At 31.6% G+C, this 15,384-nt stretch overlaps 2 protein-coding genes across 2 annotated transcripts; one reads left to right on the top strand and one right to left on the bottom strand.

The window, feature by feature from the left end:
- Positions 1 to 7,449: 7,449 nt before the first annotated feature.
- Positions 7,450 to 8,568, bottom strand: LOC130800959 (uncharacterized). Its single transcript, XM_057664704.1, has 2 exons — positions 8,320 to 8,568; positions 7,450 to 8,229 (listed from the first exon to the last, which is right to left on the bottom strand). Exons 1-2 carry the CDS (start codon positions 8,566 to 8,568, stop codon positions 7,450 to 7,452), a joined length of 1,029 nt encoding a protein of 342 aa, XP_057520687.1.
- A 1,147-nt stretch (positions 8,569 to 9,715) lies between these two features.
- Positions 9,716 to 15,289, top strand: LOC130801239 (uncharacterized). The gene is made up of 3 exons (XM_057665035.1): positions 9,716 to 10,094; positions 13,596 to 13,853; positions 14,270 to 15,289. The coding sequence occupies exons 1-3, from the start codon at positions 9,788 to 9,790 to the stop codon at positions 14,527 to 14,529; spliced, it is 825 nt and encodes a 274-aa protein (XP_057521018.1). The 5' UTR covers positions 9,716 to 9,787; the 3' UTR covers positions 14,530 to 15,289.
- The last annotated feature ends 95 nt before the right edge of the window (positions 15,290 to 15,384 follow it).

The raw sequence follows: 15,384 nt of genomic DNA, 5'->3' as shown, positions 1-15,384 counted from the left end.
GCTTCGCCATGCTTTGACATTTAGAATGAATATGGCTCTCATAACAGTAATAACACTGAAGTGTAATATTATAATGTTACATTGGATGCCACCTTTTCCATTTCCGCTTACTTAAAACATAGAGTTTGGAAGAAATTATGAAATGCATTTTGACAAAAATCATCAAGCATATAATTAGCAGGGGCTTGGGAAGATTAGTAGAAATGGTAGATATCAAGAATAATCAATCATCAACCATCATAAAACCTGTCAAATATTAGTCACAAACTTTCATTTTTCACGTGCGGCCTAACCTTAAGCTGTGATTTAATATATTAACCTTTAATGCTTTTGACCACTATTACTATATTATAACCGACTGCAGTTATCCGATTAGGATTGACATACATCAGTATTTTCAAAAGAAGCAAAGGTCCTTAAAATTAGGGGAGGGCAGACACGACTTTTATGTTTGTAATCTCCACAGACGGCGCCAAACTGTTTCGGTGATGAAACGAGGAAGTGCAAAAGACATTTGAATACCTGGATATAAGGAGTAATCGAGGGTAACTATCAGTATGCTGAAAGAGCTTATGATCCTTCCGTTGATGAGACCTCAAATCCTGCAATACAACGTTAGCCTTGTCCGGGGGTGATTTCTCGGAAAACCCCTCCGACGCTCAAGTCAGATCGGGAAAACGAAAGTAACGAATATATGATAATTAATGAATGTGTTATATTGGATGAAAACAAGATTAACGAATTATAGGATGAGTTCAGATCAATTGAAGGATAGTTGATCAAGAATATAGATTGTAAGTAGGAGGGCAGTCCTTTTTGTGGAGTAATGGTAGGAATATATATAAACTTAGTTCGGTGCAAGTGATGTACGCAACATGTATTTATAATGGTAGAATGGAGGTTGGATGGTGAATTAATGTGACAATCATGGTTATGATGGGTTTATTTATTTGACCCCATAACAATAATGAACCACGTTAAATCTTTTATGTCATTTTCTTATTGTGTTTGTTGAAATTTTTATTATTTCATTATTGTTCATCGATCTTGTTTCCGGTGTCACAAAACATAAGTATTATTCCATTTCCAGCTTAAAGTAAAAGAAAGTCTTAAAGGTGTTGTTGATGTGTGAACTGAAAAAGGAACAAAAATAATAGTAGAATAAGCATTAAGTAGTAAAGATTTGTTCACATTGTCAACTTATTGCCAGGATCTTAAATTGAAGTTGAAGCCACCATACATGCGTCCTTTAAAACTATCAGTTGTATTTTGGGTAAAATTTTGTTAAAAAAATTATTTTAGAAAATAAGAAAAAAACACGTGAATCATAAAAATAAGGGGTCAAAATGAAAAATAAGAATAAATTTATGGATAGGATTTAAAAAAATAAGAGTAAGTCAGTTGTCACAAAACAAAAAAATTTCAAATTTACATGACGAACTAAAATAAAAAATAGGTGTAAATCTACTTAGACATAGAATGTATAACAAATACTCTCTTCGCTCTTTAAAGAATTTTTTCACAAAGAATATTTACGAGAATTAAGAAAAATAGAATCTTTTAGATGGCAAGGTATATTATATCATTAAATAATAAATAAATTTTATGAAAAAATAGAAATCATAAACATTAAAAAAATATTTTAAAAATTAGTGAGAAACATACAGACTATAAAAATATAAAAATATTAAAATAAAATCAATAAAAAATATATAAGAATTACAAATATTATTAAAATATGACAATTCACATGTCAAACATGTTAAACAAGAACTTCATTAAGTGCCATGATTTGTTAATTGTGAATTTGTGATAGGGAGTTACTAAATTTCGCCACTTTTTTTTATTTTATTGTCACCACTCTCTCGAAATTACGTATTTGTTTCTGAAGTTTAAAAAATTATAAAATTGCCACTGGACTTAAATAGTAAATATAAATCACACTTAATAACACTATTAACACTTTAATTCGGAAGATTTGTCTATATATATCGAATTCTCAGACGCGTATGAAGTACGAATTCAAACACGGTACTATCTCTCTAAAAACTGTTAAACAAGCTGTTACCTGTAATCGGTTAACTATGGCTAACGAAAGCGACTATGAATCGGATGCGGTATGTAAATTTTTCGATTTGAATCGTTGAAAATTTTAAAAAAAAATAAATCGCACAAAATTGGGTGACTAAACCGTGGGGCAAATACGTAATTTTTTTAGAGGGTGACGATAAAATGAAAAAAGTGACGAAATTTAAGAATGGGCTTTGTGATACTAGTCGACCCTAAATTGAACGCCGCAATGTCACATACTCCAAAAAAATTATGCTATTATTTCTTCACTGACTAGTCTTTGTCAATTTTCACTTCCTACACTTTTGCGTTTACATTTTTAGCACGTTCAATAAATATTCTACACCTAACCTTACTCTTTTTATGTTTTAGCTTTAAAATAGTGTATAGGAGTACTCGTATACTATATTATCATCCTATTCAGTGTATCCTGCTCATAGAAAAATTATGGACAGAATCTGAAAAAGAAAGAACGGCTGCAACTCATATCCATAGAGAAGAGCGCGGCCAAAAGAATCCCCCAATTCAAGAGAGATAAGGTGAAATCACTTACTTTTCCTTTGTTACTATTTTAAGGGACAAAGAAGTATTATTAAAATTATTATACTCCCATTATTTCATATTAATAGTTATATTTGATTTTTAGGCAACAAAATAAAACGAAGAGAGTTCTATCATTTTTCGTAACATGATCCTCAATTTTACAAAAATTTATGAGGTATTGCTCCGGTCCCTATGATTTTGCCATAATATCTACTTGTGCCCGTTATTTTGACTTTACAATATTTTAATTTTGGATAATGTCCTTCTCTTCCGTTAATTCTTATCTACATATTTTTCTCATTTTCTCTCACTTATAATAATATCCACCCACTTTAGTAATCTTTGGGGATGTTTGGCAATTAACTATTGACTTTTTTAGTGGGCTTGTTTAACCAAGTGAAAATGTTAGTTATTTTTGTTGGTTTTAAAGTAGCTGAAAAAGTCAACTATTATGGAGATGTTTGGTAAATTTAGTTATTGACTGTTGGTTGTTTACAGAGAAATAATGGATCAATAAACCAAAAGTCAACCATAAAAGCTAAATGACGTAACTTTTTATTTTGGCTTAAAAGCCAACTTTTCAACTAGCTTAAAAATCATTTACCAATCATTTTTTGAGCTATTTGACCAACCAACAAATTAAAAACCAAAAATCAACAAAAAAACTAAACTAAAAGCCATAAACCAAACACCACTTATCATTTTATCAACACTTATGAAATTCATAGATTGTTGCAATAACAAAGAAACAAATGAAATAATAATTCTATCACCAAACATATCACTTGATAGTGATGTGGATAGGCCTAGAACAAATTGACTTGAATGTCAACAAAAGTACAAATGTCAATCAAATATCTTCAATTTGAATGGGTCAAAATCTTGGCCACAAATTTCATTCTTTTTCCAATCTTTCCTAGGATAATTCTAACACTATATAAGATTTTAATTATATTGAAGATTCTTTTCAACATCCTCTCTATTTCCTTGATCCAAGGAAGTAGGAAGCAATTCAACTTGATAATATTTGGCTTCTAATACTTTTTCAAAGTCACTAAATAACTTTTTCTTTCACCAGTCAACTAAAGTGAGCTAAGTGAATATTAGTTTAAGAACTTCCATTAACCTTAATTTTATGTGAACACAATTAATAATTGAATACAAAATGACCCTTTTAAAAATAGATGGTGGGACCAATAAATGTAAATATGAAATTGCATAATGTAGAGTAAGAAGTTTCTTAAATTTGAGGTGAATCAACAATACTTCCTATACATGCTCTACCTACCATTGTTTTTGATTTGTTGACCTTATCGTGTAAGAATAATCCCTAGAGAACTCATGGACCATGTAAAATATAGTAATATGAAGTACATAAATAATGTTTCCAACTACCCTAACTAAGTAGGGTTATGTCTTTAATAATTTATGTTGCATTATTGAATTTTTAATTATACAAATTTAATTATTATTCATATCGTATAAATTCTTTTTTTATATAAAAATATCACCATGTTATGATAAAATTTCATATCTAATTGTTATGACGTATTATAATCTTAAGAGAGATTGCCAAATAGAATTTATTTATTAACTATGAAAAAAAAGACTTTGATCTTGACTAATATTTTAACCATTAAAATATTTTTGACTAGCATTTATTTATAGTTAAATTGAATAATTATATTGTTGACAATTTTCAAAATTATAGAGATAATTAATATATATATGTATATATATATATATATATATATATATATATATATATATATATATATATATACCCGTGAAAATTAAGTGTTTCTATTACATAATATCTCTAGTTTTATTATTTTTCATGTCATATATTTGTATATATTAATGCTAAACAATCGTACATTATACAGGCTTCCACACAAATATTATCTAAAATAGAGTTAAGTTTGAAGTTTATGTAATAATTGTGTTATGTATCACTATTAATTCATCAAACTTCTACTTTTCATAAGTTTCCAACATAATAAAAGAGACAAATTTTGAAATAAAACACTGTAACTGTGAGATTAGCTCTATAGAATTGACACAATATATGCTTATTGTATTAAAGCGATCATTTTCAGTTTTAAAGTTATTATTTTTTTATAGTTGTATAGTGATCACTTATAACTTTAAAGTGATTATTTACAACATTAAAGTGATAAATAAAAAAAATGGACTAATTATATGAGTTCATCTCATTATGAAATGTTTCAATAGTAAAACAGTCTCATGTACGACTTATAAATTAAAGAGGAACGTCTCTTGTTCGATATGGGTACTACGCAACAAACAACTAGAAATAAACAATGTTTTAAGGTTTAGAGTCATCATCGTAACAAGTGTACGTATTCCGTTTATAGGAATTATGACTAGGATCTGTGGAGGGAAGAAATACGAGAACCCAAATCCATAAACGAGAATGCGGTCAAAGAGTCTCTTGACTCGAGAAAATCTAAATAGTATTAATTTTTTTATGCTCTTATGATAAAACAGTATATGAAAATTCATAATATTAGTTCTTATAAGGATCTTTTGTTATACGACTTGTTTGGTAAATGACTATTAGCTTGAGCTGTTGGCTAGTTATAACCGGAGAAAAATATTAGTTGATAAGACAATTATTTTAAGTTAGCTTTCTTTTAATTTTAAATTAAAAATCATCTATCAAATACTTTCTTATCTACTCGTAGAAAATTAAAATTCAGAAAAATCATTTAATCATCAAACATATCCGTAAAAGATTAAAAAACAACTAATTGAGTCGATTGATTATAAAATCAACTACTCCTAATACTCTAATACTTTAAAAGAAAAGGGTCAATACTAATTTGAATGAGATTTGAAGATGTAGATTATGAATATACCTTTAGACTTTAATGGAGCTTATGTAGATAAGGAATGAGAATGGATAAATTAATTTAATAAAGTCCTTTATGACTTTTGTGATTCACATTGGATTCTCTGCAGGTTTTGTGCCTACCACCACAAACATTTATGTTCTATTTTTTTTTGTTATATTTTCAGGTAATTTAAAAACAATGATAGAAGTAAATAAATAAATTAAATGTATATGAATAAAATAAAAAAATTATTATAAAATTAAGCTCATATCTAAATTTCAAAATGTCAAAAGATCCTTTAAAAAATTATTGCCAAAATATAGTAATATATTCGTTGAGATGAAAAAGTTGGTGCACTCTAGTAGTAATAAGTATATAAAGAATAAACTACTCCTTTTTGAAATAAAGCATATAAACTATTTTTTTTTTTGAAATGAAGCATATAAACTACTTAATATAATTAATTTGTATTTTGAGATGTGTATTTTATTTTTCTCTATTTTTATTTTGGTAATGGTCTTATGTTATCTCTCTTAGTATCAGGTACAAACTTATTATCCTCTTTTATTTATTATTTATGTTATCATCTTATTTCAACAAAATTATTTTGATCAATTATAACAAAGTGTGTAAAAATAATGGAAAGTAATTAGGTGATACTAGTTGAAAATGTTTTAAATGGGTACTAATGAGTACCAACATATTGGGCCCAAGTCAATGAGTAATAAATATTGGGCCAAGTCAATGAGTACTAAATACTAATGAATGAGGCCCAAATTCTTCGTAGCAAAAGCTACGATCTTTTGTTGAAAATTTGAAGTAAATAAGGAATTTTGCAAAAAAGTTCGGTAAATAAGCTTCGTTAAAATTTGTATTTCAAAATAAGTGCTTTCAGCCCAATGCCAAGAGTTGAAGGTTGTTTGTTGTTACTAACAACGACAATTACTTAAGTTGAGTCAAAGGAAGTCGGCTCGCCCGCTGTTAGTAACAATGGGCGATTGTTAAGCCACTTCCTTTGATTTAGCTTTCGCAATTGCCCGCTGTTAATAATAGAGAACAAATACCAAACCTAACTTTGGACCAGAGGTTCTTATTTTTGAATATAAGTTTTTCACAATGCTTATTTATGGATTTTTTATTTTTTATTTTTTATTTTTTTTTTGCAAACAATGCTTATTTACTTCAAATTTTTGCTTTTGTTTCCCATAATTTTTTGTAGTATCTTCTTTGTTCGTTGTTACTAATAGCGAACAAATACCTGACCTCATCTTTAGCATAAAGATGCTTATTTTAGGTTTTTTTTAAAATAAGCTTATTTTTTAAAAAATTTTCTCTTAAGAAATATACGACCTCAAAACAAAGATTTTATATTCTCCTAATTAGTTTTAGTTAGACTATAACAAGTCTCACCACGAGACCTCTCAAATTGTGTTCAAGTATGATACAAACTTAGACGTGGCTGGTCGACCTGTCTTATGGCCTTATCCCAACTCACAAACTCTCATCTAAAATAGTTTGAATGATTTTAGTCTTGATCAGGATAAATTAGCCACTCTGAATTTTAAAATTCATTTTAGTTGGACAAATTGTTAACATAACGCGGTGTCACTATGGAATTATCTAGGCAAATACAAATTCTTGTGAGAGATGGTTTTTTAAAGAGATCATCTTTAATTAAATTGATAAAAAAGGAAAATATAAAGTAAGTTTTTCGGTAGACATTGAGAATCTTATAAGTAGATATTAAGAATATTGTAAGTAGACATTTAAAATATTATAAGTATTTATGTACTTACTAGGTGAGCATTAAGTATATTCTAAGTAGGCATTTAAGATACTGTAAGTAGACATTAAGGATATAATAAGTAGGTCGAGTTTCTTGTAGGCGTTAACAATATTATAAGTAGGCATTTTAAGTACTTTTTCGGAGAGTATTAAGTATATTGTAAGTAGGCATTAAAAATAATATAAATTGGCATTAAGAATATAATAAGTGAATATTCTTGCACCCACCAACCCAACCATCTTTAACCCCTTCAAAGCAAACAAAAAACCTCTGAAATGTGGGTAGATTTGTCCTTGGATCAGTAACAACAATGAAGTGGCTATTAGGGTTACTTCGTTCTAAAACCCCAACATAGCTCATGAGCTTCTGATAATGTTGTTTCATAGATCCATGTAACCTCCTATGTGCAGCATACTTAATCTTGTATGCAAAGCCCCTACTAATGATAATTCGAAATTGTTTCCTAACAATATCAACTAGTTCTGCAGAAGGAATGTGTGGTCTTGACTTGAATAATTCAAGTAACTGATCTGCACACCAAGAAGCTTTGAATTGACGACTAGAATTCATGTTTCTTTGACAAGTGTGATCACCATTAACTTTCTTCACAATAAAGGAAACTCGTGTTTTATCCCAACTGGCGTAGAGCTTAAAGGGACAACCATCAACACACCTTACACCAAGCTTATTTAATTTAGACTTGTCACTCAAATAAAATTTTACATTCCTTCCCTGATGAATTGCATATTTCCTTACCGCCTCCTTAAATTCAACTGGGGTGCTAAAAAATTGCCCAACAATCCATTTGAACTTCCTAAAATCGGTAGTAGCATCCTCATCTTCATCATCACTATTTTCATACTTAGATAAACCCTGTGTGTTACTACACTCACCCAATTTGAAAACAGAATCACCCACTTGCTCTACTTCTTCGAATGACAATGAGAAATCTTGACTATGCACAAGATCCTCCTAAATTTCATCTTCATCTTCATCCTCATACGATAGCTCATAATCAAGATCTTGTGAATCATCCTCCTCATATGCATCTTCATCACTTACCTCGGCACTATTACCAAAATGTGGCTCATCTTCAAAAAAATCATATTCAAGAGGTATGCAACTTTCACTAAGGGATTGTTTTGCCTTAGATGCTCTCTTAGGGGTCAACTTTTTCCTATTCCCAAAAGTGGACAAAACTTCACTATCTTTAGTACCACTTTTTGATATTTCTAGAACCAACATCTCATTATCCTTATCATTAACTACATACACAGATAATGCTCTATTTTCAACAGCTATTTCAGTCATTTTCCCAACACAAATATCATCGGTAACTCTCTTTAACCCTTCCAAAAAGCTAACAGCATTAGGTAATTGATATCAAAGACAAAACTCATGTTTTACCCCAAGATCCTCCTTTACGATTCCTTCTAACTCAAAAAATGACATCTTATCTAGGTCTATGGAGATGGTTTTACATATACCATACACATACTCAAAGCCCACAACTCCTTTTTTTAATACCCCATCATACCAAAACTTCAAAGTAATTGAATCATTCAAATTAGCCTAAAATCAAGCAAAAAACACTAAATTACATCCATTTTCAAGTGCGCAAATGTTTTTAGTTAACATCAAACAATAATCATGTATGGATTGAGAAAAACAAAACAAAATTCCATCCATTTTCGAGTAAATGGACAGAGAATTTCATCCATTTCCGACTAAATGGATAAAAAACAGTAAATTAGATCTATTTTCAAAGGCATAAACTTTTTTAATCAACATCAAACAATAATCATGTATGGATTAACAAAATGGAAATAAAATTCCATCCATTTTTGAGTAAATGGACAGAGAATTTCATCCATTTTCGACTAAATGGATAAAAAACAGTAAATTACATCCATTTTCAAAGGCATAAAACGTTTTTAATCAACAACAAACAATAATCATGTATGGATTAACAAAATGGAAACAAACACCCATCCATTTTCGAGTAAATGGACACAGAATTTCATCCATTTTCGACTAAATGGAAACAAGCCCTAATTTTTGGGATTAAAAACAAAATTTAGGGATTTATATTGCAATTGAGAAGAATTAACTAATCATGAATGAGATGATATCTTTGTAGTTGATGCGTGAGAACGAGAGGGAGAAGAATCAATGGAAATCATGAGCTTGAGGAAGATGATTGAAGAACCAATGCTATGTGAGGGAGAAAGTCCTGCACTCCTGCGTCTGTTTCCTTATCTTATTTTTATCAGCAAAAACAAATTTTAAAAAGAATGAGTAAATTTACCGGTAACAGGTAAATCGGTATGCCAGCGGAAAAAATATATGAAAGTTCGTATTATTCATGATTAATTGAAAATTCGTATTATTGTTGGGAAATCGGTGAAAGTTCGTATTGTTGAGCTAATTTTTCCTTTAGTTAAATAGTCTCCCAAAGACTTGTTCATTTTATCTCAACCTACTCAGATATAGTTTAATTCTGAAAGACTTCAAAATTGTTGAAAAATTAATGGGACAACGTTTGGATGCATCAATTGTTATCGATGAGGAAGAACAAATTGGGGAAAATGCATCCCAGGAAGAAACAAACAAAATCGTAGTGAAATTGAAGGATTTGGAAGCAGAAAATGAAGTATTCTTCAAGATTGAGACTGACATTCCTCTTCGTTGGGTAATGTTTAGATACTGCGATAATGCAAAAGTGGATTTCCAGAGCACTAGATTTGAGTTTAATGGTGCTAAATTACGGGAAACGGATACTCCCTTTCAACTTGGCATGCGTCTCAATGATGTCATTGATGTCTCCTCTTCTTCTGGTATAACCTTTTCTCTTAATACTTCTCTCTATAAGGGTTTATAAATTTTTTGATTGATTTTTAATGTGTTCATGTTTTCTTATTGATGTTATAATGGCCCTAATTTTTGATTGAGATGTGAAAGTTGTAATATTTGTTATTGGGGATATTTTTAAATGTTTTCAATATTTTTGAATTAAAGTTTTTTGCATTGTTGTAAACATAATTGTTAAAATTAATTTGAAGGTTTATACGTTGGTGATTATTTTGTTTTGATTGAAGAAATTGGATGGGAAAGAAAGAGAGGAATTTGGAAGAATGTAATTTCCTTTGTTTGGATAATAAATTTGTAGAGAAAGGAATTTGAAGGAAGAGATTAATGCCTTAACTTTGTATATGAACAAATCTCTGCGAAAGTGAAAAGATTTTTGAGGAAAATAGTCTCCAAACATAGTGTTGGATTATGGCCTTTACTTTCTCGTTGTTTGGTTGATAGCAAGTTGGATGGGTCAAAGATCATGTAAACCATTACCCATGATTTAGAAGGACAAATATTTTCACTGGTCTACTGATTGCCCGAGGGCTTAGAATATTTAGGCTTTCGAGTGGCAATGGCGAAATTTGGGCTATAAATTGAAAGGGATTATTTGAACTCTGGTTATAAAAAGATTAACTATCACTAAAGGCTCGCCTGGAATCAAGGGAAAAGGGGAGTATTAGCTAAGGAAGGATCAAATGCTGGATACTTGAGTGTTTGGAATAACCGTAAATAGTAATGGAGTAAATTAGTATGTCAAAAGGAGGATTTAATATTTACTCCAAGGGGACCTGGAGGAAATATTTTTCCAGTAAAATTAATGCCCAATTTCTATCTTTGAATTCATTCCAATCCATCTAGCTCTTCTACCTTTTTTTCCTTCTCATAATACTATCCACCTTTTTCCATAAACACCATCAAAAATCTAAAATCTCAACCACTTTAATTGTTGGAATCTTTAGAGAAAGGGATTTAAACTTAAAATATGGGTTTTAAAAACAAGTTGCAGATATCTAAACAGAGGAGAAAGCTAGAGCTTTTTTTTTTTTTTACAACATGGGTGAATACTAAACCTTCTTTAACATTCTCCTCTCAAAGAAATTAATGCCATTAATGAAAGGGGATTTGAGGTTATGAGGGTATGTTCGCTTTGAGAATTAAAATTATGTTAATTTAATTGGTTGATTTGAAGTATTGAAATGATGATGAAAAAATGTTGATATGAGAACTTAAGAATGGAAATTCTACATCAAACTTCTGATGGTTTGAAAAGGAAAGAAGATTATATTTTTACTGGATGAAAATTACCAAACTAATGAAAACTAACCATTTCTCCCATTACTATTCTGTGGGGAATTTTACTCTACAAATTTTACTGCCTTACTTTATTAGTGGAATCCAGGTGAGCCCTAAGTCAAACATTGTACTCCACATGACTTTCAAGGTTGTCATTATATATACTCCCTCAATCCGTTTGAAATTGCTACTTATGTCTTATAGTGATATGTTGTGAGGGTGAATATCACATCCATTAGCATATTCATTACAAATTCATAGGGACAAAGTATATTAGGGAAAAATGTTCAGAGGCCAACAACCCCGTGCACCCCATAGATGTTTCACCTCTGGTAGTAGCTGTTCATTTCAACAAAGGTCTTAGATAGAGCAATCGACAATGCCATGCCATAAACTACAGTCATTATGTGTTCTTGTCTGTGGAATTGTATCAGTTTGAAGATGAACACACGCGTTGATGTTTGAGGTTAGTAGTTGCCTATTAGTGTGCTCTCCTGGTGATTGTGAAATATAAGCGATTGTAGGGTGTAATGGACAAAATAACCTCATATATGGCCATTTTGGGGCTCCCCTTTCCACAAATCTGATTTTGATTGCGTTTGTAGTTTTTAGGGGGCAATGAGGGACACACTAAATATTGTGGGAAGAAGCCAAGAAATGAGGGTATAATTGGAGAAGGTGATCACTTCGCTAAAATGCTTTAGTAAAAGTTTTGCTTTAATTTTATACTACGATAATTTAGGTATTGATGGTTCATTTCTTTCCTTGAATCCTTCTAACTCTCTCCATCTATATTAAATGAAGTTCTTGAAAGGGGAACTGAGAACTTGCGAATTGATTTTAGCTTGATGTATATCAATAAGGTGATACTTGTGCATGATCCTATCATTTACAGAGTTATAGAGCTATGAGGAGGCTCCTTGGTAGAAAACAAGAGTGATCTTCACGCCAACAAGAAGAGAATGATTGTTATTACTTCTACCATTAACTACTAGTGCCTTGTCTTTTGCCTGTAGCTTTCCAGTACCCTGATACTGTTTCCCTGTGTGATATGCATCCATTTGGGTATTTTTCCTCTCTTATGCTGAATATTACCTGCAATGTGATGTAAGCGCTTTATTTCTTGAGGGTACTGGTTAGGAGTATAAATAGAAGCTGTTTTGCACTTCAAGATATGAGCATGTTTTTGGGATTCCAACACCAGCGTAGCTGCTTTCCTTCAGCAAGGTTACCCTCAGTTCAAGCTAGAATTCGGGGTATGCACACAACAAAATCTGTCCATTTTTATTGTCGGTAGAATGGGGGCTCACGTTCACTTAGTATCTCAATTTTTTTTCCTCAATTGAGTTTAAGCAAAACTTAATCAGATTTTAAATGGACCATCATATTATATTTGGAAGGTATATTTGGAGCAAATTATTAGCAACGTTGGAGAAGACTAGATGGAACCTTCGATAATTGGAGCCTTTGTTTAAATGAGATTTTTGGTTTTGGAACTAAGAGCCATCCCCATCTTTGGAGATATTGCATCTTTGCTATTCTTTGGGCCATTTGATAGAGATATAGAAGAACATTTAAGGATATGTTTCTTCTGTTAGATGTAGTTTGGAAGAGAGTGAAGTTCTAAGCCTCGTTTTGGTCAAACTAATGGTTTGTTATAGGATTATTCGTTTGGAGATTTTTGTAGGAGTAGTGGCAGTTTCTTATTGTTTCCTAAGCTTCAAGGATACCTCATCACTTTTCTTGTATCCTCTTCATATTGTTATTAATAGATCTTTTTCTTTATTTTGTGTTGCGATCCTTGACAAAAACTACAACACTTTTGATTTTATAAAGCAAATCCATATTTTTCATGTGACCACAACTACAATACTGCCATATTGGGATGAGAACAAGTCTACATGAGAATAAGGATGATGTTGGATAGAAATAATGGATTTATGTACAATAATATTAGCCATTAAATCTATATCATTATTAAGAATGAATATTTTTTGAAAAAATGTGTCATTTTTCTCAGATTTTAAAAATTGACTACAAAATGTCCAAAGTGGATATTGTGAATAACGTCCTTGCTTCATGGCCCTCATTGAATTGTATTGAACCATGCTCGTATGATTTTATCTTACGCTCTTTGTAGTCTTTCCCTATATGTTCTCTCATTTGCTTCCTTTTTAATTGGACTTTAGTTGATGGGAGTAGTTCTGCTGGACATTATGTAACTCTTTGCATCCGCATGCATAAGGAGAAAGACATATTTTATAGAGTGAGACGCTGTGCGCCTCTACTGCCGCAGTTTTTGCAATGTTTACCTAGTGTTGCACTTCAAGAAGATCGCTTTTTAAGCTTTGCTTACGAAGGATTAAAGTTGCATCAGTTTCATACTGCTGATCAACTAGATATGCGGGATGGTGATGTAGTTGATGGCTTTGATTTTAACAAAATGAGTAAGTTTAACTTCGGCCTTATTTAATCCAGTTTCAGAAATTTATCTACTCAGTGAGTTGCTTATGGACCTACCTGTGTTTCTACTCCGAAGGGCGAAGAGGGACCTACAAGTGTATTTTTTTTAATTATTGTTGAGGGTCAAGCTTGTGTTTTAAGATGCAGGCTTGTGGATAGTTGCAGGAATCACTCTTTCTAAGGATCTTTCTTGAGTCGAAGGACTTTGGGTATAGGTTGTCGTCTTTTTTCCCTCCCTAGACCCTGATCATAGTTCCTATGAGTAGGATACACGGAGTATGATGATGATGATGGTGATGAGTGAATGACAAAATGAGTTCTATCATTGATATTTGTTGAGCATTTTCGGTATGTTGATAGCTTTTATGTAATTTATTGTTGTTCCTCCCACTTCCTGCAGGATCTTCATTGAGTACAAATACGCCACTTCTTAATCTTAAGGTGGTGAATCAAAGTACTGGTTTTAAGGCCGACTTCACAGTTTCTCAAAACACACTTTTGTGTAGGCTGATGGATATATTCTGCCAGGCCGAGGATGTCACAGGCTTGAAATTTTTTGGCCCAACAGGAAGAACGCTTTCTGCTCATAAAACGGTGCATGAGGAACTACTGAAGCATGGTGATACAATTTCTGCCGTGCTACTTCTAAGGGAAAATTAACCTTTTCTGGTGGATGGATTCTGCACTGTATATATTGATTGCAGTTCTAGTGAAAGCAAGAATTACTCTTATAAGAAAATCTGGCTGTTAGTACTTTTCAGGCCGGCACTTTCTCGGACCTGCCATCAGGCGAAATCAGGCCGTCAAGTGGAGGTTCGGTCTGTTGAACACCAGTACACCACTGTCCACTACCTTTTTCTTTTGGTTGTGTGCTGTTTCTTCTTTTGGTGTGCTATAGCTTTTATTCTGAACTCAAACTTTATTTATATAGTTCGTTTTGACCTACATCTTTACATGGTTCAATAGTTGTCATATATTTATACTTCTATAAACTTGCTAATGGCATGTATTTTCCCCACTCCAATTAATATTCGCACTCCGTTTTGTGATCGAGGCATAAAAAACTTTGCATTAATGGCGCGTGGGATGTTTACACAAATGAGATTTGGAAGTTCAGTGAGCTGTTTGAAAGTTCAGAGTTCGTGTTGTGCTAAAGAAAGTGTTGAGAATTGTAATTCCGTTCATAAATTGTTTAATGAGGCGGTCTTAGTATGAGACATCATACACGAGTTAAATAACCTAACTTATACAACTTATGAGAACATGAATTCTTTGTTTTGAGGTTGTTTCTTTCATCAGACTACAGCTTCGGATGGAGTCAGGCTGCCTAAACCTAACCAGAGATAGGTCGTGTCTCGTACTTGATCAACTCTAGTATATACCATCTCAATTCTCAAGTACTTACGGCTGACTGCTGATATGATTAGTCACAAAATTTAGTTCACTCTCAATTACTCAGTAGGTGAACTGCATGTCTGCTTGATATTATTATGGGTGTTTAAATTGGGTATCAAT

The sequence above is a fragment of the Amaranthus tricolor genome, chromosome 15, assembly GCF_026212465.1.
Source record: "Amaranthus tricolor cultivar Red isolate AtriRed21 chromosome 15, ASM2621246v1, whole genome shotgun sequence".
In the NCBI taxonomy this organism is placed as follows: domain Eukaryota; kingdom Viridiplantae; phylum Streptophyta; class Magnoliopsida; order Caryophyllales; family Amaranthaceae; genus Amaranthus; species Amaranthus tricolor.
Note: the sequence above shows the minus strand (reverse complement) of the source record. Positions and strands in the feature narration are given on the sequence as shown.

What these genes read in the sequence shown, in the direction of transcription:
- LOC130800959 (XM_057664704.1), bottom strand. Translation starts at nt 8,568, where the DNA reads ATGACTGAAATAGCTGTTGAAAATAGAGCATTATCTGTGTATGTAGTT. An exon ending in ATTTTGGTAATAGTGCCGAG is followed by an intron (nt 8,230 to 8,319) that starts GTAAGTGATGAA and finishes GATGAAATTTAG; the next exon opens with GAGGATCTTGTGCATAGTCA.
- LOC130801239 (XM_057665035.1), top strand. Translation starts at nt 9,788, where the DNA reads ATGGGACAACGTTTGGATGCATCAATTGTTATCGATGAGGAAGAACAA. An exon ending in TGATGTCTCCTCTTCTTCTG is followed by an intron (nt 10,095 to 13,595) that starts GTATAACCTTTT and finishes ATTGGACTTTAG; the next exon opens with TTGATGGGAGTAGTTCTGCT. An exon ending in CTTTGATTTTAACAAAATGA is followed by an intron (nt 13,854 to 14,269) that starts GTAAGTTTAACT and finishes CACTTCCTGCAG; the next exon opens with GATCTTCATTGAGTACAAAT.